Raw genomic sequence first — 27,955 nt, 5'->3', positions numbered from 1 at the left:
AAAAACTGTGGGGGGGGGGGAAACAAGTGAAGGAAGAAATTGAAATATATATATGGAATTTAACAAAACTGGAACTGTGTGTGTGAGGGAAAGGAACTGAGAGGGGAGGGGAGGGAATGCCATGCTTTGAAAATATGGAACAAAGTCCTCCCTAATTGCCATTATCCACAAAGGAATGTGTTTGAGATAAGAACAATTGGCCATAAATCAAGCAGCAGGGAAGAAAGGAGTTTACCAGCTGCAGGAATAGAAGCTTTTGGATTAACTATTTCATAGAATCATAGAATCTTAGAGTTGGAAGGGGCCCAAGGGTCATCTAGTCCAACCCCCTGCAGTTTAAGAATCTCAGCTAAAGCATCCATGGCAGATGGCCATCCAACCTCTGCTTAAACACCTCCAAGAGTCCACCACCTCTTGTGGGAGTCTGTTCCACCACTGGACAGTTCTTACTGTCAGAAAGTTTTTCCAAATGTTTAGTCAGAATCTCCTTTCTTGCAACTTGAAGCCATTGGTTCATGCCCTACCCTTCAGAACATGAGAAAACAAGCATGCTCCCTCTTCCATGTGACAGCCCTTTAGATATTAGATATTAGAATATATTTAGATATTAGAAGATGACTATCGTATCTCCTCTCAAAAGTCTCCTCTTTTCCAGGCTTATTTTCCAGACCCTTGATCATCTTGGTTGCCCTCCTCTGCACATGTTCCAGCTTGTCAACATCCTTCTTAAATTGTAGTGCCCAGAATTGGACACAGTATTCCAAGTGTTGCCTGACTAAGGCAGAATAGAGTGGTACTATTATTTCCCTTGATCTGCACACAATACTTCTCTTGATGCAGCCTAGAATAGCATTAGGGTTTTTTTGCTGCTACATCACACTGTTGACTTGTGTTAAGCTTGTGGTTCACCAAGACCCCTAGATCCTTTAGACATATATTGCTAGTAAGCCAGATGTCCCCCATCCTATATTTGTGCATCTGGTTCTTCCTGCTTAATTGCATAACCTATTTGCAGTCTGGATTCAGACCATTCTTCCTAGGCTGGAAAAATGGTGAAGACTGCTTGTTTACTGGAAGCCAAATCACAGGCCGAAGTGATGCAGAGACTTTTGGAAACTGTGAGATAACAGCTTCTCCCGAGGCATGATGGGAACCATCAACAGTTGTAGCAATGAAGGATATAGCACCATATATGGACGAGAAAACATCATGGGGGAGAACTATCACACTTGGAAAAGAATAGGGATTACAATTAGAGTTCCTCACTTAAAACTTTATAAATTACCTAATATACCAATATGAATGAAACACAAGATTGTAGCTGTTATATAAGGGATTATTATATTGGAATGGAATGGAAATTTTAAAGATTTTGGAGTGCAGAAAAAATGTAGAAGAATGAAGTCATCAAATCTTGCACGCAGGGAGACCAGTTTGATTAAATTGTATAATTTGACATTGGAATAATTGGCATTAATCATTGTATTATTTGGATAAAATTGGTATAGTTATAATGAGGCTGCTATTGGAATGATATTGGAAAATCAATAAATACATATTTTATTTTTAAAGAAAGTATGCATGCAATCAGCTTCATGTCTGCTAGCAGGCACATGGAATAGATTCATAAATAAATAGAAGTTGCCTTTCAGGAATAAAGACTGGAATATCCTTAGAGAAAAGTCAATGAAGGGATTCATTCAGTGGGCAAGCAACACAATAATTGGTTGTATTAAACAAGAAGTGAGGGAATAATAAGCAAAGTATCATAACACTCTACTGTGAGCATATGTTATGCCCTTGCTTTGAATAATTCATATCGTCTGGAACATTTCATATTCAAGAGACATAATATGAATAGCAAATTTCCAGAGAATGGTAATAGCAATTATTGGAAGCACTAGAGGAAGAAGGAATAAAGTTACTGTTTACAAGTGAAGCAAGTTAGCACTCCTAGAGCATCTCTTAATATCTCCCTACGACCTCATGAATCTGATCACATGAGAGTAGTAGCACAGAATTATCTGAGTGTTTTAAAACATTTATTGGAAGTGAGTGTGCAAAATCCTTTGCTTGGAAAGGCCTAATATTTCCTTAATGCCTTGCATTCACCCAGAAATACTGCTTTCAAAAATAAAATACATTCATAGCTGGCATAATCACCAATGATCATCTAGGAGTTGATAAGATGCTGTCTCATTTGGGAGAAATGTCCTAAGAAATGTGCTAGAAGCTTGCAGAAAATCAGGTTCATGATTTAATCTGGTCCTTATGAATCGAATGGTTATACCCTTTCTAATAAAACCCAGCAAATGTTATACAGTCGTTATTGAATGTCTTGTTGCCTAACAAATCGGCTCCTGAACACCACAAACCTGGAAGTAAGTGTTCTGGTTTGCGAATGTTTTTTGAAAGCTGAACTTCCAACGCGGCTTCCACTTGACTGCCAGAAGCTCCTGCAGCCAATCGTAAGCCGTGCCTTGGTTTTCGAACGGTTTCGGGAGTTGAATGGACTCCCAGAATGGATTAAGTTCGAGAACCAAGGCACGACTGTAAATTTATTGCCTTGCTCTTGCCTTAGAATCTTGCAGGGGCACCAACTTGCTCCCAAGATTGAGGTGACCCAGTGCACATGATGTCACACGGATCGCACGTAGTCTGAAAGAGGCCAAACACTCTGAAGGAGCCAGCCACTGAAGCTGCGCTTGGCTCAATGCTCGGCCTCCTCTTCCCCCTTGACATTGTGGGGGCTGAAGACACCTAGAGTGGACACGCTTTGAATCTTGACTTCTGGACCCTGTGGTTCGTGCTGAGCCTGTCCCACTATAAATCTGAACAAAGACACCCCCTGACTTACAAATAAGAGTCGCTGTCGTAGTGTTTTGGGGCAGGACCCTGACATAAATTCCTGTGGGGAAACACAGACAACTGTGTTGGTGGAGAGGAAGAAAATCTAGAATGTACTATGGGGCAATGACTTATTAGGACCAAGAGTAATGGCACAGAACAGAGAACAAGCTTTCTAGAACACTTTGTTAGGTTGGATGTCCAGCAAAATGGTGGTGAGGGAGGAAAAAGATGGTATGATGTTAAAGCCATGAAGTCAGCCGTTGCAGATAGGATGCCAGATTTAAACCTGGGAACTTCTGCACTCAAAGCAGATGCTTTACCAGGGGGCTATGACCTTTCCATTGCTGACAGGTTTTAGAGACAAAGAAATAACCATTACATATTACCCATTTTTTTGGAAATGTGAAATCCAGCCAGTACTTGGACCCATCTCCAGCTCTAAGTGAAAGGCATACAGGTTCCTTGTGAAGCAGTAAACAGAAGTAAAAAAGAAATCAAGTTCTATTTTATATTAGTAAAGTTGGAGATTAATTGCAGGTAGACGTTGAACATTCACTTATTTATAGGGTTTTGTTGCATTACCCTGAAGAAAGCAGGAAAGGGGCTAATCGTTTAAAAGTCAAAACCTAGCATAAAAATATATAATTAAACCTTATTAAATTATAAACTGTAACTGAATTTATCAAAGTTACCCTTTGATTAAGGTGGTACAGCAAATGTATCTGTGAAGCTCTGAAATGTCCTTCTGAGGGTTTCCAACAATGCAGCTTAAAAGTGCCATGGGAACCCACCATTGGAAGTTTTTGTTTCTTTGTGTTTTTCTTACCAGCCAAGGAATTTTAATTTTTTGCTTCCCACTAGTGCTTTATTTCCACACGAGATAAATTGATACAGTGCCCAATGCTTGGGTGGATGAAGACTGTCATGGGCTCTTACTGCCACCTAGGGGCAATCACTTAAATTCAGCCTGTATTTCTGCTTATTCGTGTCAAAATGGTTAAATGCTACCAAAAAGTACAGGTTATGCCAGAGTCTATGGCAAAAGCATTTTGAGATTATGCCATGGTAACTCACACTTTGTTTGCACAATGGTAATAACATATTTTGCCTTCTAATTTTTAAAAAACAGTTTCTGCTTTTCTGTCCAATGAAGTTTATATATTTAAATAGTGTTGTTATTCATGTGTTTTTTAATACTGGTGTTCCTTTGGATCCAATAATGTAGCCCCAAAGTACCATCTGCTCAAAATAGTGAGGTTGAGGAAATCCTGAGATTTGCAACAGAAATATTTAGGGGGGAAATCCACAAGGAAATCCCAAATGAGGACTGAGCATGCTCAGTGGTTATAGAACCCTTACCATCTTTGGAGAATAAACAAAGGGTATGGGGAATTTGGTTGCAACTCTGAAAAGAAGCACTCTCGTGCATATTTTGTTGCAGTTATTTTATTATTTAGTTATTTTTAAAATGTATACAACACCCTTCACTGAAAGGCCACAGAGCAGTTTACAACATAGTAACATAACAGATACTTAACGTAAATACAAAACATAGGCTTGTATCCAAAATTAGTTATGCTCAGAGCAGACCCATTGAAACGAGTGTGCATAAAGTAACTTGGGGTTAATACCAGTTCCCACTATTTTATTTAAACGCACGCACACATACAGATAGTGGTGGGTGGGTGTGTTACGCTGAAATGCTATTGCAACCCATATACTTTGGGTCTTAAAAAATACACACACTCCACAGTTCCAGTGCCTTTATTCAACATTTTTATTAGTCCTTGGGTCTTTTAAAGCACAACTGTGCAGTTTTGGAGCAGGATGGCTTTTCTCACAATCATTCTCCTTTTGCTATTTTCCCAGTGCTCAAACAGCAATGTTTTGCAACATCTGCTACCAAGATGTACTCTTCCTGTTGTTATTGTTGTTGTTTAGTCGTGTCCAACTCTTCGTGACCCCATGGACCAGAGCACGCCAGGCACTCCTGTCTTCCACTGTCTCCCGCAGTTTGGTCAAACTCATGTTATTAGCTTCGAGAACACTGTCCAACCATCTCGTTCTCTGTTGTCCCCTTCTCCTTGTGCCCTCCATCTTTCCCAACATCAGGGTCTTTTCCAGGGAGCCTTCTCTTCTCATGAGGTGGCCAAAGTATTGGAGCCTCAGCTTCACGATCTGTCCTTCCAGTGAGTACTCAGGGCTGATTTCCTTAAGAATGGGTGGGTTTGTTCTTCTTGCAGTCCATGGGACTCTCAAGAGTCTCCTCCAACACCATAATTCAAAAGCATCAATTCTTTGGCGATCAGCCTTCTTTTTGGCCAGCTCTCACTTCCATACATCACTACTGGGAAAACCATAGCTTTAACTATACGGACCTTTGTTGGCAACGTGTTGTCTCTGCTTTTTAAGATGCTGTCTAGGTTTGTCATCGCTTTTCTCCCAAGAATCAGGCGTCTTTTAATTTCGTGGCTGCTGTCACCATCTGCAGTGATCATGGAGCCCAAGAAAGTAAAATCTCTCACTGCCTCCATTTCTTCCCCTTCTATTTGCCAGGAGGTGATGGGACCAGTGGCCATGATCTTCGTTTTTTGATGTTGAGCTTCAGACCACATTTTGCGCTCTCCTCTTTCACCTTCATAGTAGCAGGTTTTTTCACCTTTTTTAAAGTAATAATAAAAAAGAATGGTAGCACATGAACCTTCTACGTAAGAAGGGGCTGACGAACATCAGCATTCCTAGCGGGAAGCCGGCTCCTGATTCGACCGCAGCAGAAGGGCGAACGAGAAAGATTCCTGAATGTCAAAACAAAAAAAATTCCTTCCAGTAGCACCTTAAAGACCAACTGATTCCTGAATGTGACTGACATCACTCGCTCCGCTTCCGCGCCGGTTGCAACGACACCTCCGCGACGGCAGGGGCCGCTGTAGGCAGGACGGGGGCAGATGCGCCCTCTTCCCACCGCCGCCGGAAGCCGCGCGCGGCCTGACTAGGCGGTTCCGCTCGCTTCCGCCCGCGGGTTGGAGGTGGCGTGAAAGGGAAAGCGGTTGTTTTCGTCGCAGCTTCAGCGGGAGATTGAGAGAGCGAGAGAGGCCGGCCGTGAGAGGACCATCCGCGGCACGATGCCCACCGTGGAGGAGCTGTACCGTAATTACGGAATCCTAGCCGACGCCAAGGAGACCGCGGCCGAGGTGCGAGCGGCTCGGACTGCGCGCGGGGCTCCTGGGCCTAGGCGGCGGCGGGGGAACATCGGCGCCTTTATGCGGCGGAGGCGGCTATGGGGGGGGGGGGAGAGAAAGGAGGACGAGCCAGGCTCCCCACGCTCCGCCTCTGCTCACCTCCCTCCCCCCGTCATGAGTCTGGATTCGGACCCCCCCCCTTTGGGGGGCACCTCCTCCCCCTCCGCTAGAAATCTTCCATTGAGAAGGTGCCCCTTCCTTAGCTAAACAACCTGAGGGTAGGAGCTTGAGATCACGGCTGGGCCGAAGGCTCTTGGCAAAGGCCTGCTTAAAAAAATAAAAAAAAACCCGGTTCTTTTTCGTAAAAGGATAAAGAAGAGGTGTTTTGTGGGGGGGGGGGACGGGACGTGCAGTGTAGTAATCCCGTGCTCGCTTCTCCCAGCGCTCGTTTAGTTCAAGGGGTTTTTTTTCTCCTCAAAAGTAAACCTGTTTAGAATTGCGGCCGCAGGATACCATGTGCTGCCTGCTGCGCTTGCTTATAGAGGAAAGGGTTGTAGTCGTGTTTATGTGGGCGTTCATTCAGAAATCCGTAGTCGCAAGTGATGCGCTATAACATCTCATTTTGTATAACATGTAGCATTACGTTGTCGTGAGTATGCATCCCTACAGCTCAGCCCTATGCATGTTTACTTACCATTCCTCCTGTGTTCAGGAGTGTGTGTTTTAGAATTGTGGCCTTAGAGACTTGTGTGCCATGCATCCTCTTCTAACGCCATTGCCCCAAGGGATGCCCTTTCCCCAGTGCTGTACTGTACTCACAAACACAGGGTCCCCCCCCCTCAGCTCTTCTTCTTGTAAACATCTGTGTTTGCTATGTTGTACCTTGATGTGTGTAAAAGACCGGGGAGGGGTCTTCTTTTTTTGCACTATAATTCCACCCGCGATGATCCATGGCTCTGTCTCCTCCAACACTTGGGGACACCTAGCAGTAGGTTATGAAGAGCATATAAAGTATCCATCTAAAATTAAACACTGCACACATAATGATAAAAGTGTTCAGCTCTTTCCCAGATTAAGCCTGCTCCCCAAAAACTAGGACAAATAGGATGATATTGCAGTATTTGTAGAAGATGCTTGCAATGCAATCCTATACATGCCTTACTGAATTGAGTGAAACTTACTCCCATGTACATGGGCATTGGTTTGCAACCTTAGACTTTTAGGAAAAGTGGTTTTATAGTTATCTAACAGACACTAAAAATAACTTTATGGGTGCTGTTTGGCACATTAGTGGTGGTGAGATCTGCAGTGGATAGTGGTGATATACTCTCGGATATGCCTAAGCTATAAATATCTCATTCTTTATATATAAATTTATTCAGAGCCTTATAACAGTATTCTGATATTGCAGTAGATTATTGCATCTGTTAACTGCATAAAGCAGAGAGTTTCTATCTTCTGTTTTAGCACAAAGATGCTTACCAGGTGATCTTGGATGGTGTCAAGGGAGGTGCCAAGGAGAAGAGATTAGCAGCACAATTTATTCCAAAATTCTTCAAACATTTCCCTGAACTGGCAGATTCAGCTATCAATGCCCAACTGGACCTTTGTGAGGATGAAGACGTTTCTGTAAGTATTTTTTCATCGGCAGTTAGCACTTGCCTCTTGTTCCTTCTGATTTCATCCGTTCCCCTCTCATCCCCACCCCACTATCAGATTAACCATAAAAAAATTGTGGGGGAACAGAACACTTTTCACTCATAAGGTCTAAACCAGGAGAAACTGCTATTACATCTTTGGGTTATTTAACCAGGATTGGCATGCTTGTCAATTGATTAGTAAATTATTTTATGAAACAAAATTATGGGAAGTTGATAGTGTATTTTTTTAAAAAAATGTACCATATAATCATCTGGGAGCAAGTGTGGGTACGTTTTTTACCTGTTCATCAGGAGTTGGGGTTCATACAAACTTCATTTAGGCACAGGCATCAGTTTTCAAAAAGTATTTTCATATACAGTAGTTTATTTATGAATTTATAAGCTTCTCTTCAACATGTGCTCTCAACATATATGGTGTAAAATTTAAAATGAATTAACAAAATAATTTAAATACCACTTTCAAAAGAACAATGCAAACTAGCAAAACCAAAACAGGAATGACTCCCAAAGGCAGGATGAAACTACATCATCATTGCCTGTTTACAAAACAATGACATAAAGTGAGAAAGTTGTACAGAAAAGGTTCATCCTTAAATCTGTTTTAGTTGTTAAAATGTTTAGCAACAGTGCAAGAGGAAATTTGTCATTTTAAACTTGTCTGTGTTGTAGTTTTATTTGGGTGTGTGTTAACCTCAGTAGATATTGATGTGACTTTTAGACTGTTCATCTGGTGTACTGTGATGATCTAATGACAGATAAGCATGTCATATTTACATATCTACCACAAAGTAAGTCCCATTTTCAGAGGAGCTTCCTCCCAGGTACATTTATATAGGATTTCAGGCTAAATCCTTTAGCGGAGCCTCATGGTAGCCTTAGGCCTCTTGCAATTAAGTAACGGTGAACATAAAAACTGACAACACATTCAGACAATAGATTGTGTCTGACTTTCCCAACCTCTTTTTTTTTTTTTTTTTTTTTTGAAACTTTATCATCTGTGTAAGAGAATTTTAATTCCTTGGTTGGTGAATGTGTGTGTCTTTGTTTTGTTTATAGATCCGGCGCCAAGCAATCAAAGAATTACCTCAGTTTGCTACCGGTGACAACCTCCCCAGAGTGGCAGATATACTCACCCAACTTCTTCAGTCAGGTAGAAGAGATTGGTGTTTGTATTTGTAACCTTACAAGGTGTAATCAGAGCAAGGTTATAGATTCATTGCTATGGTTGTATTCCTTAACCATCTTGTTTTTTCCATGTCAATATTTGCAGTTCTGTATTTTCGGAGTCTTCACCAGCCCATAACTTTTGCTGTCTTACCTACCATTCAAATTTCTAAACACTCTGACCCTCCTTTGATTGAAAACTCAACATGTACAGGGAGCTGGCAATCTGTACATTCTAAAAGGTGCTTGTCAATCTTGACTCGTGCTAAAAGGTACATAGTCCACAGTGCAGGAAAGGGCTATGCTAATGTACCATTGCAGGCAGAAAAGGACAGGCATGCCTCAGAACCAAATGGAACCCCTACCATTCTGTGTCTTTCACTAGAAGGTGCCCTCTTCTAGTGCACTGGCACAGCAGCTGGTACACCTGCTCTGGCTAGTGCAGGAATTCTTCATGCTAGCTTCTTGGGGAAGAAGTATCCACAACCTCTAGGTCTTTGTCTTAAAAGCTGCATAGGTTTGTTGGAAACAATGCTGTTTCACATGTTGCAATGAAACTTTTTGCTTCCCACAGTTAAATGGGATAGATAGATGTATATGGCTTCTAGACATTGGCTGAAATCCAGTGGTGTTCATTCACTGGTGGAATGTACACTTTTGGCAGAATGAATTCCTTCTCCTGCCCCTATCACCTAAAGCAATAGATTCCCTCTGGAGCAGAGGGGCGGGTGCAAGGGGATATAAATGAAGGGGGAGGTCTGCTTGTGTGGTGTTGTATGTTGCCCATTGATTAAACATTGTTGTCTTTCTAAGTTTGTTCTGAGTATAAGCTTTCATGAGCATGCACACTTCTTCAGATATTCTTCAGTGTGCATGCACACGAAAGCTTATACCCAGAACAAACTTAGTTGGTCTCGTAAGGTGCTACTGGACAATATTTTAATTTATTTCAACCACGTCAGACCAACACAGCTACCTACCTGAATCTAGAATTGTTGTCTTTGTGCTTGTTTCTGTTGTATTCTGCTTCTTTTGTTTGTTTCTGTTGTAAAATAAAACCTTTAAAGCCCTTCACGGCCTAGGACCCTCGTACCTACGGGACTGCCTCTCCTGGTATGCCCCACGGAGAGCCTCAAGGTCCATAAATAACAACACCCTAGTGGTCCCAGGCCCTAAGGAAGTTAGATTGTCTTCAACCAGAGCCAGGGCCTTTTCAACTCTGGAACGCTCTGCCTCATGAGACCAGGGCCCTGCAGGATCTGATTTCTTTCCGCAGGGCTTGTAAGACAGAGTTGTTCCGCCTGGCCTTTGGCTTGGAGCCAATTTGATTCCCTCCCTCTCTTTTTTTCCCTTTCTTTTCCTTCTCCTCCTGCAATGAGGCTACATTTTAATATTTTAATGTTCCATTATTTTAATGTATTTTATTTTTGTTTTTAAGTTGTAATCATTCATCTTGTTTTTATTATTGCTTGTAAGCCGCTCTGAGCCCGGCCTTGGCTGGGGAGGGCGGGGTATAAATAAAATATTATTATTGTTATTGTTGTTGTTATTATTATTATTATTATTATTATTATTATTATTATTATTAAATAAGCAGTGTTATTTATAAATCATAAATTATAATATTATAGTTTATAAAGAATATTTTAAAAAACAGTGCTCTCAGGTTAAAACCTGGACATGCTTTGATTAATTTTTGCTAACCACAATATGGATTATAAGAATAGTATTCAGATAACAGAAGAAATGGCAAAATGATTAAAGAAGCAGTTTATTAATCAGATAAGACAGACCCGCTTTGAGGAAGATGGAAGTCTATTGGGGAAGATAAGGAATTGGGAATTAAGAATATGGTGGCATAAGTTTTTTTGTAAGAACATATGGTTATATGGATATATGTATGGGGTTTTTTGGTTTTTTTGTTTTTGTTTATCATATTTGTTAATTTCTTGTATGTGTTTGCTAAGCAAGAAAACTAATAAAACGCATATTAAAAAAATAAGCAGTGTTATTATTATGCTATCATTGTGCATGGTGTTTTACAGGGAATGTTTTATATGCTTCCGGGAAGGGAATAAACATAAGTCAGCTGATGCAGCTTTGTATTTGTACTGCTATGTTATCTGCCTTCTGTTTTTCAGACGATGGTTTTGCCACTTTCATTCTTCACCTGGTTCTTTGAATAATTTCTTATCACATGAGATTCTAGTTTGTGTCGATTTCCAGTGCTTCACTTTATTTAGCTAGAATTAAAAATATTTTTCATCTTTAATTTTCTCTTTTCCCCAGATGATTCTGCAGAATTCAACTTGGTTAACAATGCTTTGCTAAGCATATTTAAGATGGATGCTAAAGGTAAAGTATGCCTTATATCCTGACATTTATAAATTGTTTGTACGCTCTGTTGGATCTTTTGGGATGAGAATTGACTATCTTTTGGGAGATACGGAATAGTTACCAGTCTGAATACCTTTTTGACAAAAATAATAGAACAATTTGCAAAGATACAAAGAATATAATTTTGTGTATTACAATAGATAGCTATTCCAGAGGAGGGTATAGATCTTTTAGAAGCAACAGGATTTTTTCTTCTAATGTGGTATATAACATTTACAATTATTTCCATGTAGCTGACTCATGTTATTCTTTGGCGATCACTTGTAGCCAAGTAAGATTGTCTTCCATAAACACGGTTTTAACAGTGAGTCCGTAAATGACGGTGGAGGCCAGTTCTGGATCCACATGTCCTTCCACAGTGGCAACATAGGTTTCCAGGCGGGAGTTGATCACAGTGAGGGTTTGCCAAGCGTGCCTTCCTCTTAGCACGTTTCTCCCTTTTGTCCTGAGCTCGAACGTCTTCAAAGCCTATGACACCTTTAGTAAAGGCTGTTCTCCATTTGGAGCGCTCGCAGGCAAGTGTTTCCCAATTGTTGGTGTTTATACCACATTTTTAAATATTTGCCTTGAGAGAGTCTTTAAACCTCTCCTGATGACCACCAGCATTACGCTTTCCAATTTAAAGTTCGGAATAGAGTAGTTGCTATGGAAGGTGATAATCAGGCATCTGCACAACATGACCAGTCCAACAAAGTTGATGTTGAAGAATCATTGCTTCAACACTGGTGATCTTTGCTTCTTCCAGTACACTGGCATTAGTTTGCCTGTCATCCCAAGAGATGTGTAAAAAAAATTTGGAGACACCGTTGACAAAATCTTTTGAGGAGTTGGAGATGGTGTTTATAACATATAACATATGTTATATAACATATACTTGGAATACTCAAATATCTAACAAAATTATATTCCTTTCAATTGTAAAGGGATGCTTATGTGATATTTATTTCTATTTTAGGAACACTGGGTGGTTTATTTAGTCAGATTCTTCAAGGAGAGGATATTGTACGAGAAAGAGCCATCAAATTCCTCTCCACAAAACTCAAAACACTGCCTGAAGAGGTGTTAACAAAAGAAGTAGAAGAACTCGTACTAACAGAATCGAAGAAAGTGAGTACATTAGTTTTTTGAGAATACCTAAGTTAGCTATCTAGGGGGGGGGGGTGATACTGGAATTGGAGGAATAAATTTTACAACTTCACATACCATATGTGTAGGAAACACGTTGTCAAGCCACTTGGTAATGTTACCTATCTAACATCTATTGAATCTTAACATTTTACATTATCTAAAATTGAATATCAGCTTTGCTAATAAAAAGACTATAATCTTCGTATTCACTTTTGTTCACAGCCACATAAGGGTCATTTTCCATTTAGTGGTGGAGAAGCATCCAAGTGATAGCTAGCATTTATTTTAAGATGGAGAGAAACCATTGTTCCTTAATCCCATTTTTATATTTGCTCAGAGAAAAGTCCCACTGAGTACAGTAGGGCTTTGGCCCAGGTAAATTTACAAAGGTTTGCAGCCTTAGACCCATTGTATTAAATAAAACAAGTTAATTTGCAGCAGCACTTGGGTTCTGTGTGGCATAATGTACAAAGTGTTGGATTCAGAATGTTCGCCCAAGATTCAAATTCTGCTCAGATATGAAGCATTGGGGGAGATCATTCCATCTGACTTTTATTGCATGGAAGCTTTAATACTAAAGGAAGAGCTTTTAAAAATGGTTTGTACACTGAAATGTGCTGTAAAAAAATTAAGTGAGGAATGATCATTTGCAAGGAAAAATAACACATGGGCACTTGTTCCCACCTGCATTGGTATGATTCTTCATTCTTTTCTATTTTTCTCTTTTCTTAAGGTGCTCGAGGATGTGACAGGAGAGGAGTTTGTCTTATTTATGAAGATACTATCAGGCTTGAAAAGCCTGCAGACAGTGAGTGGGCGGCAGCAGCTAGTTGAACTAGTGGCTGAACAAGCTGATCTTGAGCAGACCTTCAATCCATCTGACCCCGATTGTGTGGATAGACTCTTACAGTGTACTCGTCAAGCAGTCCCGCTTTTCTCAGTAAGTATTTATGGTGTTTTGTTTTTTAAGTGTTGTGACTGTTGTGACAATACAGCATGGCTGTATTGGTTGTGTCAGAATGACTATCCCATAATACAATACAGTGGTACCTCGGGTTAAGTACTTAATTCGTTTCGGAGGTCCGTTCTTAACCTGAAACTGTTCTTAACCTGTAGCACCACTTTAGCTAATGGGGCCTCCCGCTGCCGCCGCACCGCCGGAGCACGATTTCTGTTCTCATCCTGAAGCAAAGTTCTTAACCTGAAGCACTATTTCTGGGTTAGCGGAGTCTATAACCTGAAGCGTATGTAACCTGAAGCGTATGTAACCTGAGGTACCACTGTACATGACTGTGAAAAGTTGCAAGACCGTTGTATGTGTCACAGATATATATTTATAAAATAGCTTGTATGCTACTTTTATCCCCTCAAGGACTCTCCCAATAAATAGAGCAAGGCCATCAATTTCATTGGATCTACCCTGAGAATGATTAATGTTTGGTATCACCCAATAAAATCTAGTTAAGATAGATTAAAATCAAGTGCAGAATAAAATTAACCAAAACAAATCAGGGAGGAGACAACAAAATTTAAATCAGATTAAAAACCAAGTGGAATTAAAAGAAGCTGAGTTTAAAGCTTTAAAGAAAGGAAACCAACCCATTTAAGGTACCTGTTTGCTAGAGTTGTAGCTTTCCTATCTCTCACTGTATGTAAATCACACCACTGTTTTATCTGAGCATGCTTGCTGTCTAAAATCTTTGAAGGTGTTTCAGTCTTGGAAAACAGTGTCATGTTTACGTAGTAGTATGCTAACTTAATGATCTTGTGATTAAAAAGGCTTTTAGTGCTAGCTGCTATCAAATGAAAAATTGGAATTGTGCAGCAAAGCATTGGAAAATGTTGCTGTTACAGCTGCTATTTTGTTTTTCTACAGAAAAATGTTCACTCCACAAGATTTGTCACTTACTTCTGTGAGCATGTGCTGCCAAACCTGAGTTCCCTGACCACCCCAGTTGAAGGCCTTGATATACAGTTAGAGGTAAGCTAATCTGGAAATATCTCATGGGGCCTGAATTATAGGTATCCAAGGTATGCCAAAAGAAGATAGGAATAAATTTATTGCTAATTTGGACAAGGCTGATTCTGCTTGTCTTATTTTATACTCTCTCCTAAAGTATTACATAGATTTGCTTTTTTATCATGTGTGCTGCTATGCAGAACAAAATTCAAACAATTTATGCATATAGTCTGCAGCCTGAAAGAATGCTGTTCAACTAAGATCCTACAGGAGGCACTATCTTCCACCCTCTAGGCACATTTTCTGATTTGCACTGTCATATCCAGGAATAAGCCCTTTCTTTCTGTCTTAAAATCTGTTCTTTTTTTTATAATTGTCATGGTATAAAGTTGCAACTGTTAATTTTCCAATGGCCCTTTTCCTCTCTCCCCACCCACTGTAGGTGCTGAAACTGCTTGCTGAGATGAGCTCCTTTTGTGGAGACATGGAAAAGCTAGAATCAAATTTGAAGAAGCTTTTTGATAAACTACTGGTAAGAGGATTATTAGTCTTAAGAGAGAGAGTGAAAGTTTGTAATTAGATTTCATTATGCCTTTTATTTTATTTGAATTGAAAAGCACCTAGTGTAATGATAGTACTTCCAGAGGGATAACCGTGTTGTAATAGCTAATTGCTTTAGCAGATTTGAACACCAGATGTTGACTAATTTTCATACACAGTGTGTTTACAAGTGTGAAGAAGTTCAATTCTCTGTGGATAGCACAGCACTTGAAAGATGCTTGAATAGCAGCCGGGAGGAAATACATGCTTGGCTTCAGTAATAGAGAGCAGGGACTCACAAATTGTGTCCAGCTTTGGTAGCTAGACCACCAAACCACAGGTGGAGTACTGTTGTCATCCTCCAACATTGGGCTCCCCCGCCCCCTGCCTTGGTGTAATCTGTAAGGGAGCCATAAATTTGTGGAGTGGGTGTAGTTTTCCGATCTCTGTCTTCCTGTCTTCTAAGTGGGCTGCAAGAGGAGGATTTATTATTTATAATCTTTTGCATACTGCCCTTCATCCAAAGATCACAGGGTGGTTTAAATTATAAAAACACAAAAATATATACAGTGGTACCTCGGGTTACAGACGCTTCAGGTTACAGACTCCACTAACCCAGAAATAGTACCTTGGGTTAAGAACTTTGCTTCAGGATGAGAACAGAAATTGTGCGGCAGCCGAAGGCCCCATTAGCTAACAGTTTCAGATTAAGAACAGATCTCCGGAATGAATTAAGTTCTTAACCCGAGGTACCACTGTATCACAATAGCTAACAATAACCCCACACACCTTTTTTTTAAAAGTCTCTGTCCTGTGGTCTGATTACCGAGGGTCCCCACCACCACTTCTTTAATCACTCCCCTTCCCCATGTTTCCATCTGGGCTCCCTTCACCAATATGGAATTGGGGAAGAGTCTGCCCACCCCTGTAGTAGGCAATGGGAATGAATTCCATCTGAATATATGCCTATGTCTTTGTCTTGCTGCCGAGGAGAGAGTCAGGAGGAGAGCAGGGACACTGGAATGGATAAACACTCTGCAGAGGTCAAGATGCAGTGGAAAATGGCAGACAAAAGCCGACTAATCTTGACTGAGTGAAGTAAAAGGGAACATTTAAAATGCTGCTACCTACTCTCACTCAGTCGGAGAAGTAGAAGGGAGGAGCAGGGACAGAATAACAGGGGAAATGTTGGCAGTTTGTGTGTTCTGGTTTTTAAAAGGACAAATATGGCTTGAGATTGCACCCTAATTATGACAGCTGGGATTAAATATACAGTGGTGCCCCGCAAGACGAACGCCTCGCAAGACGGAAAATCCGCTAGACGAAAGGGGTTTTCCGTTTTGGAGGCGCTTCGCAAAACGAATTTCCCTATGGGCTTGCTTCGCAAGACGAAAATATCTTGCGAGTTCCTGCGGGTTTCTTTCCCTCTCCCCCCCCCCTTTCTTAAGCCGCTTATCAGCTGATCCGCTGATAAGCCGCTTAACAGCTGATCGCTAAAAACCGCTAATCCGCTAAGCTGTCAATGGGCTTGCTTCGCAAGACGAAAAAACCGCTATACGAAGAGCCTCACGGAACGGATTAATTTCATCTTGCGAGGCACCACTGTACTTGGCTGTGCAACCATGTTTGTGAACCTCTTTCGGAAGGAGATTTGGTAACAAATACATAGTTGACGCAATGACATCTTAAATACTACATGAAGTAACAAGTGTCAATTCTTCTGGTTTCTGTTTCTCAGGAATACATGCCACTCCCTCCAGAAGAAGCGGAGAATGGGGAGAACGCTGGCAATGAAGAGCCCAAATTGCAGTTCAGCTATGTGGAGTGTTTGTTATATAGCTTTCATCAACTAGGTCGAAAACTTCCAGACTTCCTGACAGCCAAGCTGAACACAGAGAAAGTGAAAGACTTTAAAATCAGGTAACGTTAAAGTTTATGCATGTGCAGACTTCATTAGAATAGCAGTAATGGAGTCATGTAGAATCCTGCTGATCTTTTCTCTGCCAGTTATAATTAACCATGTGATTAATAAGCAAGCTTTAGCCAATAATAGAAAAGGTTAACTAAAACTTCAGACTGAAAATATTGAAGATACTGTTCCTAGTTTTCAGGGCAATAGGGAAATGTCTATGTCAGAATAGCTGTATAGCCCCAAACTGACATTTCAAACTTGCTTCTGGCCCTCTAAAATTAATGAGAGTATTCTTCTCAGTTTTCTGATTAAAAGTTACTTGTTGGATATGTCATATTGTCTTTCTGTAACTCAAACTAGCCTATACTTGTATAGCAATGAAATGAATAGTTTACTGGGCGGTGAAACAAAATGCCTTGAGCTTTTTAATATGCACCGAAGGCTTATCGAGTATAAAAGCTGTAATGCTTCCAACAAAGAATTACCTTTACGTTCGTGACCTGTAGCATATTAATACTGAACTGCAATTTAAGCTGCTCTTGAAGAACTCATAAAGGGCTCACATGTTCCGAATTCTCAGATCAAATGGCACTTTGACCAATAGTAACCGAAATGTGTCTAAGGATTATTTAATGGATTTTAGTGGATCTCAACATTTGTGTCCCTTGGTGACCCTAGGTTAGGGCTTTGCTCTGAGGTTTTCTGCTAACCTCCATGTGAGATTTCCTCCATGCCTTTGTTCCATAATCAGTTTCTAAAATTGATAAAGGAGTGGTTAGATACCAAAGACTACATAATTCTTTCAGATTTCTCTTCAGCATCAGAACAATCTTCTCCATGGTCAGTGACAGCATCTGGCATCCTGGGGGTAGGATCCATCCTTAACACCTGCCTTAGACACTTTGATTCCCTCCCGCCCCCCGACCCAAGCAGCATAGAGTCTACCCAGCATTTAAAATTGGCATTATGGGAAGTTTTTCATATATATTTGCCTTTTTTATTTTACATATACAAATGAAATAAAAACATAAACATATAAACCCCTTTATAAATCTGAGCTTGCCGTCCACTGCCATTCCATGGTAACTTGGAAGTCATGGGAAATTTTTCATGGTAGCTGTCGCAACTAGGACCCCCGGTAGACTAGAGAGCCAACTTTGATTTTAGTCGCATTTGGCACCAGCTTGGCTGCAGGAGTTGCCGGAAGGAGACGTACAAGGCACTATCCATCCGTCAAAAGGGACTCCACTCTGGGTTTGTGTAGGGTTTACACCTTAGCCTTTTCTTCTCTTGGAAATATCCTTCAAGGCAGTGAAGGTTTAGGATCAAAGTTCCGCTTCTCTCAGTAAAATGTTCTTGGTTTTGATTGATGTTTAAATTATATTTGATATTAAAAAGTCTTGATTCATAAATCTACCCTAAAGTTTATTCCTCTATAGAGACACCTTTATTTAGGACATTCTACATAAGGTCTCTTACTTAGGCAAATTCAGTTTGCCAAATGTCTTTCTGTTGAGGCTTTTCTTTTTTTCAAGATACTAGCAGTTTTCCTTTTTATCATCTTGATTTCACTGTGTGTTGCATAACTTACTGTTCAGCTATTCTCTTTTGTTAAAGATTACAGTATTTTGCTAGAGGACTGCAGGTTTACATCCGACAGCTTCGTTTGGCACTCCAGGGCAAAACAGGAGAAGCATTAAAGACAGAAGAGGTATGTAGTCCTCTGTGACGGCAGTACCTTAGCTGAATTTACCAAAATGATTTTTACACAGTATAGTCTGATGGATAAAGCTCGTGACAGTGGCTTTGATCAGTAGTAACTGGGGGTGTTGCTCACAAAAAATAGTTTTTCCAAATTGCCCTGTGCCTTCTGAAAATCTGCTCCCGAGGGGGGTGAGACTGTCAGGATATGATATGGGAGCTGCACAAAAGGGGAATTGATGAAAATGGGGGATGTCTTTTTCCATGAGCAGAAGTATCTCTCCACTTAAGCAAGCACCCTTGGATTGAACTAATTGAAGAGTGTCACTGTATCGCTTCTATTTTTATGCATCCACTCTGTTTCATAGAGAACAGAAAAGCAGTGTGTTGCTAGAAGTGTAGCAAGAGGGGCGGGCGGGGGGGAGGTTTTGCACCAATCCTCCACCTAAGCCAAAGGGCCATAACTAAACTACATGTGCATGTGATTATGCATGTAAGATTCCAGACTCTAGCAACTGGTAGTGTTTCAAATGGAAAACTGTTCTCCTCAGTGTTGTTGTTCATTTAAAGAAAAGAAAAGAATGCACTGAGCTTCATTGGAAACATCTTAAATATAGACTTAAAAACAATTTAATTTTTAACATTTCTAAGATAGCCTTTCTCCTTTTTTGCAGAACAAAATTAAAGTGGTTGCACTGAAAATTACAAATAACATCAATGTTTTAATCAAGGTAAGCCCTTCTATATTTTATTACTGGATTTGTTTTAAAAGGATGGTTTGGTGAAGATATTAGCCCTGAAGCTATTTGTGACCAATCAATTCTGTGGCCCTAACTCTGTTCTTTCTGGAAACAGTAATACTGTTCCAGTAACTTTTGCTGGGTGCTGCTCAGCCCAGTCAGATGCAGCAGCAGCAGCATTAGTAGTAGTAGTAGTAGTAGTAGTAGTAGTAGTAGTAGATTCTATCCTCACCCTGTTGTGCTTGAGCATTATACCAAACCTGTAGGGAAATTTAGTCTGTTTTCAACAATGGAATTTGATCAAATCCTTTACAAAAACATAAAAGAGAAGTGAGAGAGAGAGAGACTGAATTAATACTTAATGCTGATCCTAACGATGGATTTTCCCAATTGTGGATTTTGGAGTGAATTTTTTTAAATCCAGGAAATCTGTCATCATGCAATAAATTTTGAATTGGGGAACTTTAGTTTTTAACATCTATTCTTCAGCTGTTTAAAGTACTATTCCCAGAAACATATAATTCCTATTTTGTCTCTAGGATCTCTTCCACATTCCCCCTTCATACAAGAGCACAGTGACGCTGTCATGGAAACCAGTACAGAAATCTGAAGCTGGGTAAGTTAGCAGTGAATGACTTCCAACTATTTATGTATTTCTCTCTTGTCTTTTTGCCCTCCAGCAGATCCCTGTTAATGTAATGTTGGAATCTTCTTTTAAATCTATTTATACATCTATAAAGTTATGCCAAAAATGTTATTCTGCACAAGTTATAATTTTGTATACATTCATTGATTGAGTCAGTGTGTTTGAACACCCAAAGGAGAGTTAAGATAAAAGGAATAATAGAATTGTAGAGTTGGAAGGTACCTCGAGGATCATCTGGTCCAACCCTGCAATGCAGGAATCTCAACTAGAGATGGCCACCTAACCTCTGCTTTAAAAAGAATATACTTTATTTAGCAAAACAAATAGTCGCTTCAGCAATTGTAATAACTTTACTCTAGAGAGAGAGAGATGGGTTGGGATCCAGAGAAGTTTGGCAACATGTTCCCATGCACACAGGAGAAGTACAGGGGGCTGATAATCTTTGTGTTCCTTCTAGAAGTACCCACTCCTGGTGAGGAGCTGCTCCAAAGAGTCCTTAACCTTTCAGAGACTACTGCTGCTAGAATAGGGAGAGCTACAAATACTGCATGTCTGAGCAGAATGCCATATGCAGTGCCTGGGATCCTGGCATCTTGGTCCTAAAAAAGATGGCTAATCTAGGAGTCATCTCTTCTCTAGGCAAAACATAAGGCTACCTAGTATCTTCTTGGCTTGAGAATAAGCAGATGGTGGGTTTTTCTTTTTATAAAAATAAAAATAAGCAAGCTGCTTTTATATTTTTCTGCTATTGGTGTCTGGAAATAAAAGTAAAAGCCCACCTGTTCTTGCAGAGGAGCAGGCTTTTCCAAACTCAGGGTAACCAAGATGGTGTCTTCCAGATGTTGACTTGTAACTCCCATCATCCCTGGCCCGTAGCTATGCTGGCTGGGGCTATGGGGAGTCCAGCAATATCTGGAGAGCACTTTGGTTACTTACCTCTGCTCTAAGAAAAATAGAAGCTTTGGTTATTAAGGTGATGTTCAGTTTTATCAATTTTGTGACATATTTGCCCTGAGGGCTCTCATTTTATTTTAATTTTTAATTTTACAAACAAATGAGCTAGTGAGTAAGGTAATAGGAATCTTCTTGCTTTGAAATGCTAGGAATTTTGTTGTTTTCCATTGCTGTACATATTGGGTTCATTTTTTTTAACTCTTACTTGTCTCTGCAATATTTTCCCCCCCTATTTTCTTTGAAGGCAAAAAAGAGCAAGTGAGGATGCAGCTTCAGACTTGCCAACAAAGAAGGCTCCAGCAGGACCAAAAAGGGATGCCAGGCAGATATACAATCCACCCAGTGGGAAATACAGTAGTAACCTGGGAAATTTTTCTTATGGTAAGCATTGCAAGAGATTGTGTTATTCTGTGCAGGGGAGAAATAGGATTCTGTTTTGTGTTGTAAGATAAGTTGCCAGGCTCTGTTGCCTTTGGGTGGTGTTGTTCTCTGGTATTCCTGTTCATGAGTTTTGTGTGTGCTTTTTCGAGATACAATCTTGGCATGATTTTGATTTACATATCATATTGAACAATGTCTAGACAGGTGTAGCAAGCCTGTGGCCCTCCAGATGCTATTGGACTGCAGCTTTTGTTAGTCGAGCAACATCTGGAAAGCCTCAGGTCTCCTGTCTGTGGTCTAGTACAAGATATTTATTTTTGGTCTCATTGGCATTTACCTGTATACAATTTCAACCTGTCACATCCAATTCTTGAGTCAGGTTTTATTCACATTGAATAGGAAGGGGGGGTTGTAACATGATAGGAAACTCTTCATTCAGATTTATGGGAAGGTCTTCCATGCCATCACTTAATTCTTTCATGAAATAGCAATCCAAACTCGTATTCACTATGCCAGACACTATGCAGACCCTGCAGCTCTCATATGACAGCAATGGACCTGATCCAGCCTTCTTTGCTTTGCCAGCCTGAGCACTGGTGCACCACAAAGGCTTTTTGATCTGTCCTCCCACCTTCTTTCCTGGCCAGGGCTGTAGGAGTGACAATGGCTGTGTTGTTCAATGAATCTCTGCCACTGTTGGTCAGTAGGGTAGGACTGCAGCCTACTAGAATGCTGGAAAAACGAAATAAGAATTGGAGAGATCACCATAAGCAGCTTCAATTAATGCCCTTTCCACACAACATTTTTTTCTCTTTAAAAGGCATTGTTCAGCTTTCTCATTCAGTTAAGGGCTAAAAAAATGGTATGTTTGATACAAACTTTGGCTTTCATATGCAATCAGTGTTTTTATATACAATCTGTTTACTTAACAAAGACATTGTCTGGATTCAAAAGAGTCTCATAAGTGTATAACGGCAATTAGTGCTTCATCGGAAGTTCCCCAGAGTTTTGTAAGTGGCTTGTCTAGCGTTGCAAACGGCTGCAGGCATAATGAGGAACACTGGAAACTATGACGTGGACACTTCCAAAATAGTCCCCTTTGATTCCAACACTTAATAATATACAGGTAGTCACATGTTCCATAAGTGGTAAAGTTATTTTCTATTCTGTTAAACAAGTTCTGCAAATAAGTCCACAAAGAAATGATTAGCCTACCTGTACCTGTGTAGCATAATTGGGGGGGGGGGGTGGAGAGAGCCAATTGACTTGCCATTTGCAAAACCTTTCTTGGAATGAGTTATTACCATAGCTAAACTGGCAAGCGCCTATTTTCAAATTTGTGTTCAGCTTTGACATCTTGCAAGCTGAAGTAAATTGCTGACTATACCTTCCACTATCTCAAGTTTGTATGTTTTAATGTAACTCAGCCTGTGATCTTCAGAGTAAAGGATGGTTAAGAAATAATGATAACAACAGACATGCAGTATGTGTAAAATATGTACATACAGAGTAATTATACGGATTACTACTACTTTTTCTGTGTATCAGATACTTTGATGTTAAAATAGTTTTACTGGATAAGGAGGGGTAGCACACGTGAACATGCTAAATATTTCATACTCAGCCTTGTTTCAGAGTTGGGAGGCACATACAAGCAGGTTTATATTCTGACTTGAAATATAGTTACCATAGGAAAAGCTATTCAAAGGCAGGTTCACACTGTCCTATCCCTTGAGTGGTTGTGTAACTGGGAGAATGACCATGTGGATTAAGCCTTATGTGAACTGGGCAGTATACGCTGGGAGCTGGTGTGGTTCTTACTGGTCTTGCTTCACACAGTTGGGCTCCGCATCTACTTGATTAGAGAGTATGTTGCAATTCTTACTGTCATGTTTGCTTAAGTGCCACTTGTATTTTAAAGCTAGAATTATAACTAGGGGTAGTTGCTGTTTTCCTTCTAGTCAATCAGAGATCTATATGTTTTAAAACAGACCTTTATTTCTCTTTATTTTCAGAGCAGAGAGGTGGTTTCCGTGGTGGACGAGGGAGAGGATGGGGTGGCCGTGGTAATCGCACTCGTGGAAGAATCTACTAAAATCAATGGTGTTTTCATTGCCATGATCATCTTTCAAGTCTTGACGAATTGCCTGGAGGGCTGCATTGTTTAAAGAACTGTCTTCTGCAAAAGACTGATTTAAATGTTCTTATACCTTTGTATGTATGATCTACTTTTCTAATGGACTGCAGACTCACCCACAGTGAAGCTACAACTGTATTTTTGGATGTTTAGCAGCTGGCAGTTTGAGTTTGTGTCTGGGTTTGTTTTTTAAGCATCTTCAAGACTTATTCAGGAAGAAAGCATGGGTTTTCCTGCTGATGTTACATTCATCTATAAATATGGCTATACAAAGTAGGCTCCTTAGTGTACAATAATTTTCATATGCTAGATAAGAGGTGGAAATGTTATAACTGAAGTTGAAATCAGCGGTAACCCTTCTCCAGACAAAATCGTATTTTTATTTTATTTTTTGCAGTAAGTGGGAAAGAATGATATTGCAGAAAAAGTAGTATAGGCTACCAGTGGTAGCATTGATTGTTGATAGGAATCCTTGATTTTTAAAATGTGCAACATGGATGCAGAATAATCTGTGCTCTTTATCATAAGTCAGTCCATTTACTTGTTGGGAAGGGTGGGAGGGAGCAGGGAAGACCAGGTGTTAACGTGAACACATTTTGCTCTTCTCCATATATTGTAACATAATGTGTGTTTTGCAAATGGCTTTTTAAGTGTTCTCTATAAATGTGTGTGTGCATATATATATTCATATATATGCCATAAAATTATAGTGAAAAAGAATAAAACTGCTAGAAATGCTACCCCAAGAATGGCAAATTTGTGATGCTGTAATAACTCTTTCTTGTTAAAGAGCTTGGATCAGTTTAGCCCTTAGAAGAAGCTCTTTTGTTTTTGTGTTGTTTTTTTTTAATTAGTTAGATACCTGTGTTTACAAATATTAAGCATGGCATTAGGCACTTGAAATTACTGCTATTCAGTTGCACTTGGGTAAAAAGTTAAAACATCTTGGTAAATCTTACGTAATAATGGAATCATCATAGTGATAAGGATTCTAGATATTTTATTTAAAATAATATGATGTAGCAAACTTGATTCTCACCTCCCCCCAAAAATATTTCCCATTAAAAATGTACGTTGGGTCCTTAGGCATGGGAGGAGGAAGAGTGAGCAGCATAAAATGTCAGTATCAGTAACAGATCATAGGAAAATTTATAACACTGCAGGAATGTTTAAGTTACCCAGTGTCAGGCTTTATTTTTAAAAATTGCATATTCATTCTTCGCATCACCCCCATTCCCCTCTAGAGTTTGATGCCTGTACTGAAAACCAACATTTTGTACAAAGCATATTTCCAGCAAGCCTCATGTATATCAGAGAGAAACAGTTTATAAACTGGACAAATAAATCATTTTAATCATTCTTTGGGCCCCATCTGTGCTATGCATTTAAAGCAGTATCATACCACTTGGAGCAGGAGAATAGGTGTTTCCTAACAACTCTCAGACCCTTTAACAAACTACAGTTCCCAGGATTCCTTAGGGCAAACCATGACTGTTTAAACCAGTATGGAACTGCAGGTGAAGCCTTGATGTGTACAACCTTGTTTCGTTTTTCTTTTGATGGCCACAAACATGATTCTAATTAAGGAGAAACATCTACATCTATTCAGATTTTTGTTTTAGAAACTGGCCTGGTCAAAGTACAAATAATTGATCAAAATGGATTTTGAAATATTTTTGGTTAATTCAGTATGCTGCATATTTTGGTTATCATGGCAATTTGAGGTCCTTTAATAATGTGAAAGCCTAATTTTTAAGGATGGGCATTCAGTGATTACTACTGTGCCCAAGTATCTTTGGACAGGGAATGGGGAGGGTCCCCTAGGTAACAAATTGACTAAAAACTATTTCTATTCATAAATGATGTGCAGATTGTCCTTAGAAACAGCTAGCTTTTTCACTTTTTGTTGTGGCTGCAGTTACTTCTTTTTGGAGACACCCATTAATCACATTCTCTTTGTAAAATTTCCTTTATGCCTTTGCAATAAATCCATTTTGTAATTTTGTTAGTGACTTCTTGTTGCTTGGTCTTTTTTAAATGATAGGTTCCTGAAAACACACTGGACTTTTAACAAAATATGTCATCTCTAGGTTTTAGGGATAATCTAAATGTAAACCATTTTTGTGTGTTCTTATGAGTTGGGTGTGATGCAAAAGAGAGTTAAATATAATTAATTCACTTAAAAGAGCTTGGTTGGGTGTTGGTGATTCTCTACTTGGCTCAGTCATCAAGGGATAATGCACTTGCAGCATGGTGCTTTTGCATAGAAAAAGCAATGCTCATCTGAAGAAGGTAAGAGTGCAATACAACAGCAACATCCTTTCTCTTCCTCGTCATTCACAGCAAATTTACAGTGCTCTTGGATAGGCAGATTGTGAATAGGATGGCCAGGTGAGGGAGGGGGTTCCTGCACTTTGTTGTGAACAGGGATTTCAGCAGGTGTAGCTTTCATGACAAGCCACTCCATCTTCTACACAACTATTAAAGGTGCGGGAAGGTTCTGTCTTCTTTTTTTCTTACTGGCCTCCCTAGTTAGGAATGAACATGCCTGAAGACCATGTTGGTAGACATTATTGGGACGCTGCCTTAAACTGAATTAAGTCATTGGATCTTCTAACTCTCTACTGATCGCCAGCAATCCTCTGAAGCCGTTTGGGGGGTTGCAAGAAGGCTGCATGAGGAGAAGGGAAGCCCCATTATGGAAGATCCGTACCCTTGGTTTTGACACCTGAGGTGTATATTTTTAGGACCCACCTTACATTTTTGAGATGGTACATTGTTTTTAATACTGTGTTTTAATGTAGTCGGCCTCGGATCAGAGGGTGAAGGACATGTAATAATGTCCACTCACACAGTCACCCATTCTATGTATTTCTAAGGGTATTCTATAATCCATAGCTATATTCCTGGTCCTGCAGTTAAGTTTAATCTTTAGCCATTGACAAATGAGTCTTTCTTTTCAATGATGCAATGACTTACATAAATCTCTGGATGGTTAGGAACATTCCTAAATTCTGGTTTGAAAATCCCTAAATTCTTGTACCTTTAATTAGTCCTATTTGGTAATGGGGTGTGCATGTGCAAGTGTTCATCCTGTCAAGTGACAGACCCTGTCATCCCCACTGTATTCAAGCTGTTGAATGCCTTCGATAACTTAATGTGTCGTGCACATGGCACACATTAAACAGCCCCATTTAACTATAGATGCATACTGGAAAGGTGGTCCATTCCTTCTTACTAAAGTCATAATTAAAAATTCAAAAATATAGTACAAAAATACCAGTTTAAAATTGATTAGATGCAGTTCCTTCCTACGTTGAGGAAGAACCTTGTTTTTGATTAACAGCTTCTAAGATTAGCAGCAGTGTCTAGCAAGGCTGAAATGTTTCCCTGCTACTTTTTGAATATTGTCATTTCTAAGGGCATTTATTCTTTGGAATCTGGCCCCTTTGCCCTGTGCAGAATGCAGGTGAGCCCGATTCTGTTCGGTGCTGTAATAGTGGGCACGGGGCCAGGGTAATCTATGTCTGCCACGGGTTTCGGCCCCTGTGTCAGTATATCTCTTATATGGCCTGCTGTTGCTGGGGCGTTTTTTTCAGATTGGGGGGCAGCCTGAAATGTCCGGACGGGCAGGTGCAGCAGCCTCCAAACGGGCACATGGCCCCATGTCAGAAGCAGTCCGTCTACTCTGGCCCTCCGTGAAAAAGAGCTTCCTCTCGGGAAAGCGGCCACAGGATTGCAGCCTAAGGCACACGTGCAACCAAAGGACTGCAACGCGGTCAGCCAGCTGGCGGGTGCTCCCTTGGCGGAACAAAAAGAGCGCGCCTCGTATTCACCTTCCGATGACAGCGGCTGGGAGCCTGCGATTGGCTGCTGCCTCTGAGCAGAACGTGGGAGGGCGTGGCGGAGGATGCCTCTTCTCTACTCCCGGCGCCCTCCTTTTGTAGGCCACGCCCCCTTTCGCCACATTCTTTCTCCGCCTCCCGCTCTCAGGGGCGCAGCCACGCGAGACGTCCTTATCTGTTTGACCCAACGCTCTCCTCCCCTTCCTCCGGCCTCTCCCGGTCACATAGAGATAGGAGAGGAGGAAACTTAGAGTGACACGCGCACGCAGGACTTGCGGTCTTAACAGGGAGCTGGCTTCTCCCACTTCACTTACAAGGCGAGTCGACTGAGGGCAGAACAAGCTGCTATGCTGCTGCCGCAGAGAATCCATCCGCGCACAGCGGCGTCTCGAAACATCTAAGCTTACAAGTTCAGGCTTCGCGCGAGTCTAAACTTTTCGTACCTCTAAGCTTTCTGAGCGCGCGCACTTCCTTCTCCAAAATGGCGCTGGAGGTCAATCCGCTTCCGGGTGGCGCGGGTAGGCCGGGCTTGAGGAAGATGGCGGTAGCAGCAGCAGCAGGAGCAGGAGTGTCCGGGCGGGGTGGTCGAGGGCTGGCGTGCGCCTCTCCGGGCTGGGCGCTGCTGGGCCTTTTCCTGCTGCTGGGCTCTGCGGCTCAGCCTGGCGCCGCCACCACCCACTGGGTGGTCACCGAGGATGGCAAGATCCAGCAGCAGGTGAGGGAGGGGCTCCTCTGGCCGCTGTGGGAACCGTCGCCATAG

General features: G+C 40.8%; 2 protein-coding genes and 1 long non-coding RNA gene across 4 annotated transcripts in view; 2 read left to right on the top strand and 1 right to left on the bottom strand.

Moving 5' to 3' along the window:
- Nucleotides 1–5,842: 5,842 nt before the first annotated feature.
- Nucleotides 5,843–24,709, top strand: API5 (apoptosis inhibitor 5). Its single transcript, XM_081891772.1, has 14 exons — nucleotides 5,843–6,041; nucleotides 7,497–7,658; nucleotides 8,747–8,840; nucleotides 11,144–11,209; nucleotides 12,207–12,358; nucleotides 13,113–13,319; nucleotides 14,256–14,360; nucleotides 14,782–14,871; nucleotides 16,618–16,799; nucleotides 18,409–18,502; nucleotides 19,167–19,223; nucleotides 19,772–19,848; nucleotides 21,077–21,213; nucleotides 23,229–24,709. The coding sequence occupies exons 1-14, from the start codon at nucleotides 5,973–5,975 to the stop codon at nucleotides 23,306–23,308; spliced, it is 1,572 nt and encodes a 523-aa protein (XP_081747898.1). The 5' UTR covers nucleotides 5,843–5,972; the 3' UTR covers nucleotides 23,309–24,709.
- On the bottom strand, nucleotides 21,581–27,748 carry LOC309359046. The gene is made up of 2 exons (XR_014163707.1): nucleotides 27,639–27,748; nucleotides 21,581–21,945 (listed from the first exon to the last, which is right to left on the bottom strand). It is a non-coding gene; the product is annotated as an uncharacterized lncRNA (long non-coding RNA).
- TTC17 (tetratricopeptide repeat domain 17) overlaps nucleotides 27,645–27,955 on the top strand; it is a 54,264-nt gene continuing 53,953 nt past the window's right edge. Inside the window, exon 1 of one of the 2 annotated variants that reach the window (XM_081891245.1) lies at nucleotides 27,645–27,910. In XM_081891245.1, the coding sequence (XP_081747371.1) occupies nucleotides 27,677–27,910 (234 nt within the window). In that variant the 5' untranslated portion in view covers nucleotides 27,645–27,676. The remainder of the gene's footprint in view (nucleotides 27,911–27,955) is intronic. The other variant, XM_081891246.1, reaches the window with a different exon arrangement.

The sequence above is a fragment of the Podarcis melisellensis genome (genome assembly GCF_964234715.1).
Source record: "Podarcis melisellensis genome assembly, chromosome: 1".
In the NCBI taxonomy this organism is placed as follows: Eukaryota; Metazoa; Chordata; class Lepidosauria; order Squamata; family Lacertidae; genus Podarcis; species Podarcis melisellensis.
This window is presented reverse-complemented; position numbering and strand designations above follow the sequence as displayed.

Bases quoted from the DNA above. Each gene is read 5' to 3' on its own strand.
- API5 (XM_081891772.1), top strand. From the start codon at position 5,973: ATGCCCACCGTGGAGGAGCTGTACCGTAATTACGGAATCCTAGCCGAC. The intron at 19,224-19,771 runs GTAAGCCCTTCT...TTTTGTCTCTAG, and splicing joins ACATCAATGTTTTAATCAAG to GATCTCTTCCACATTCCCCC. The intron at 21,214-23,228 runs GTAAGCATTGCA...CTTTATTTTCAG, and splicing joins CCTGGGAAATTTTTCTTATG to AGCAGAGAGGTGGTTTCCGT.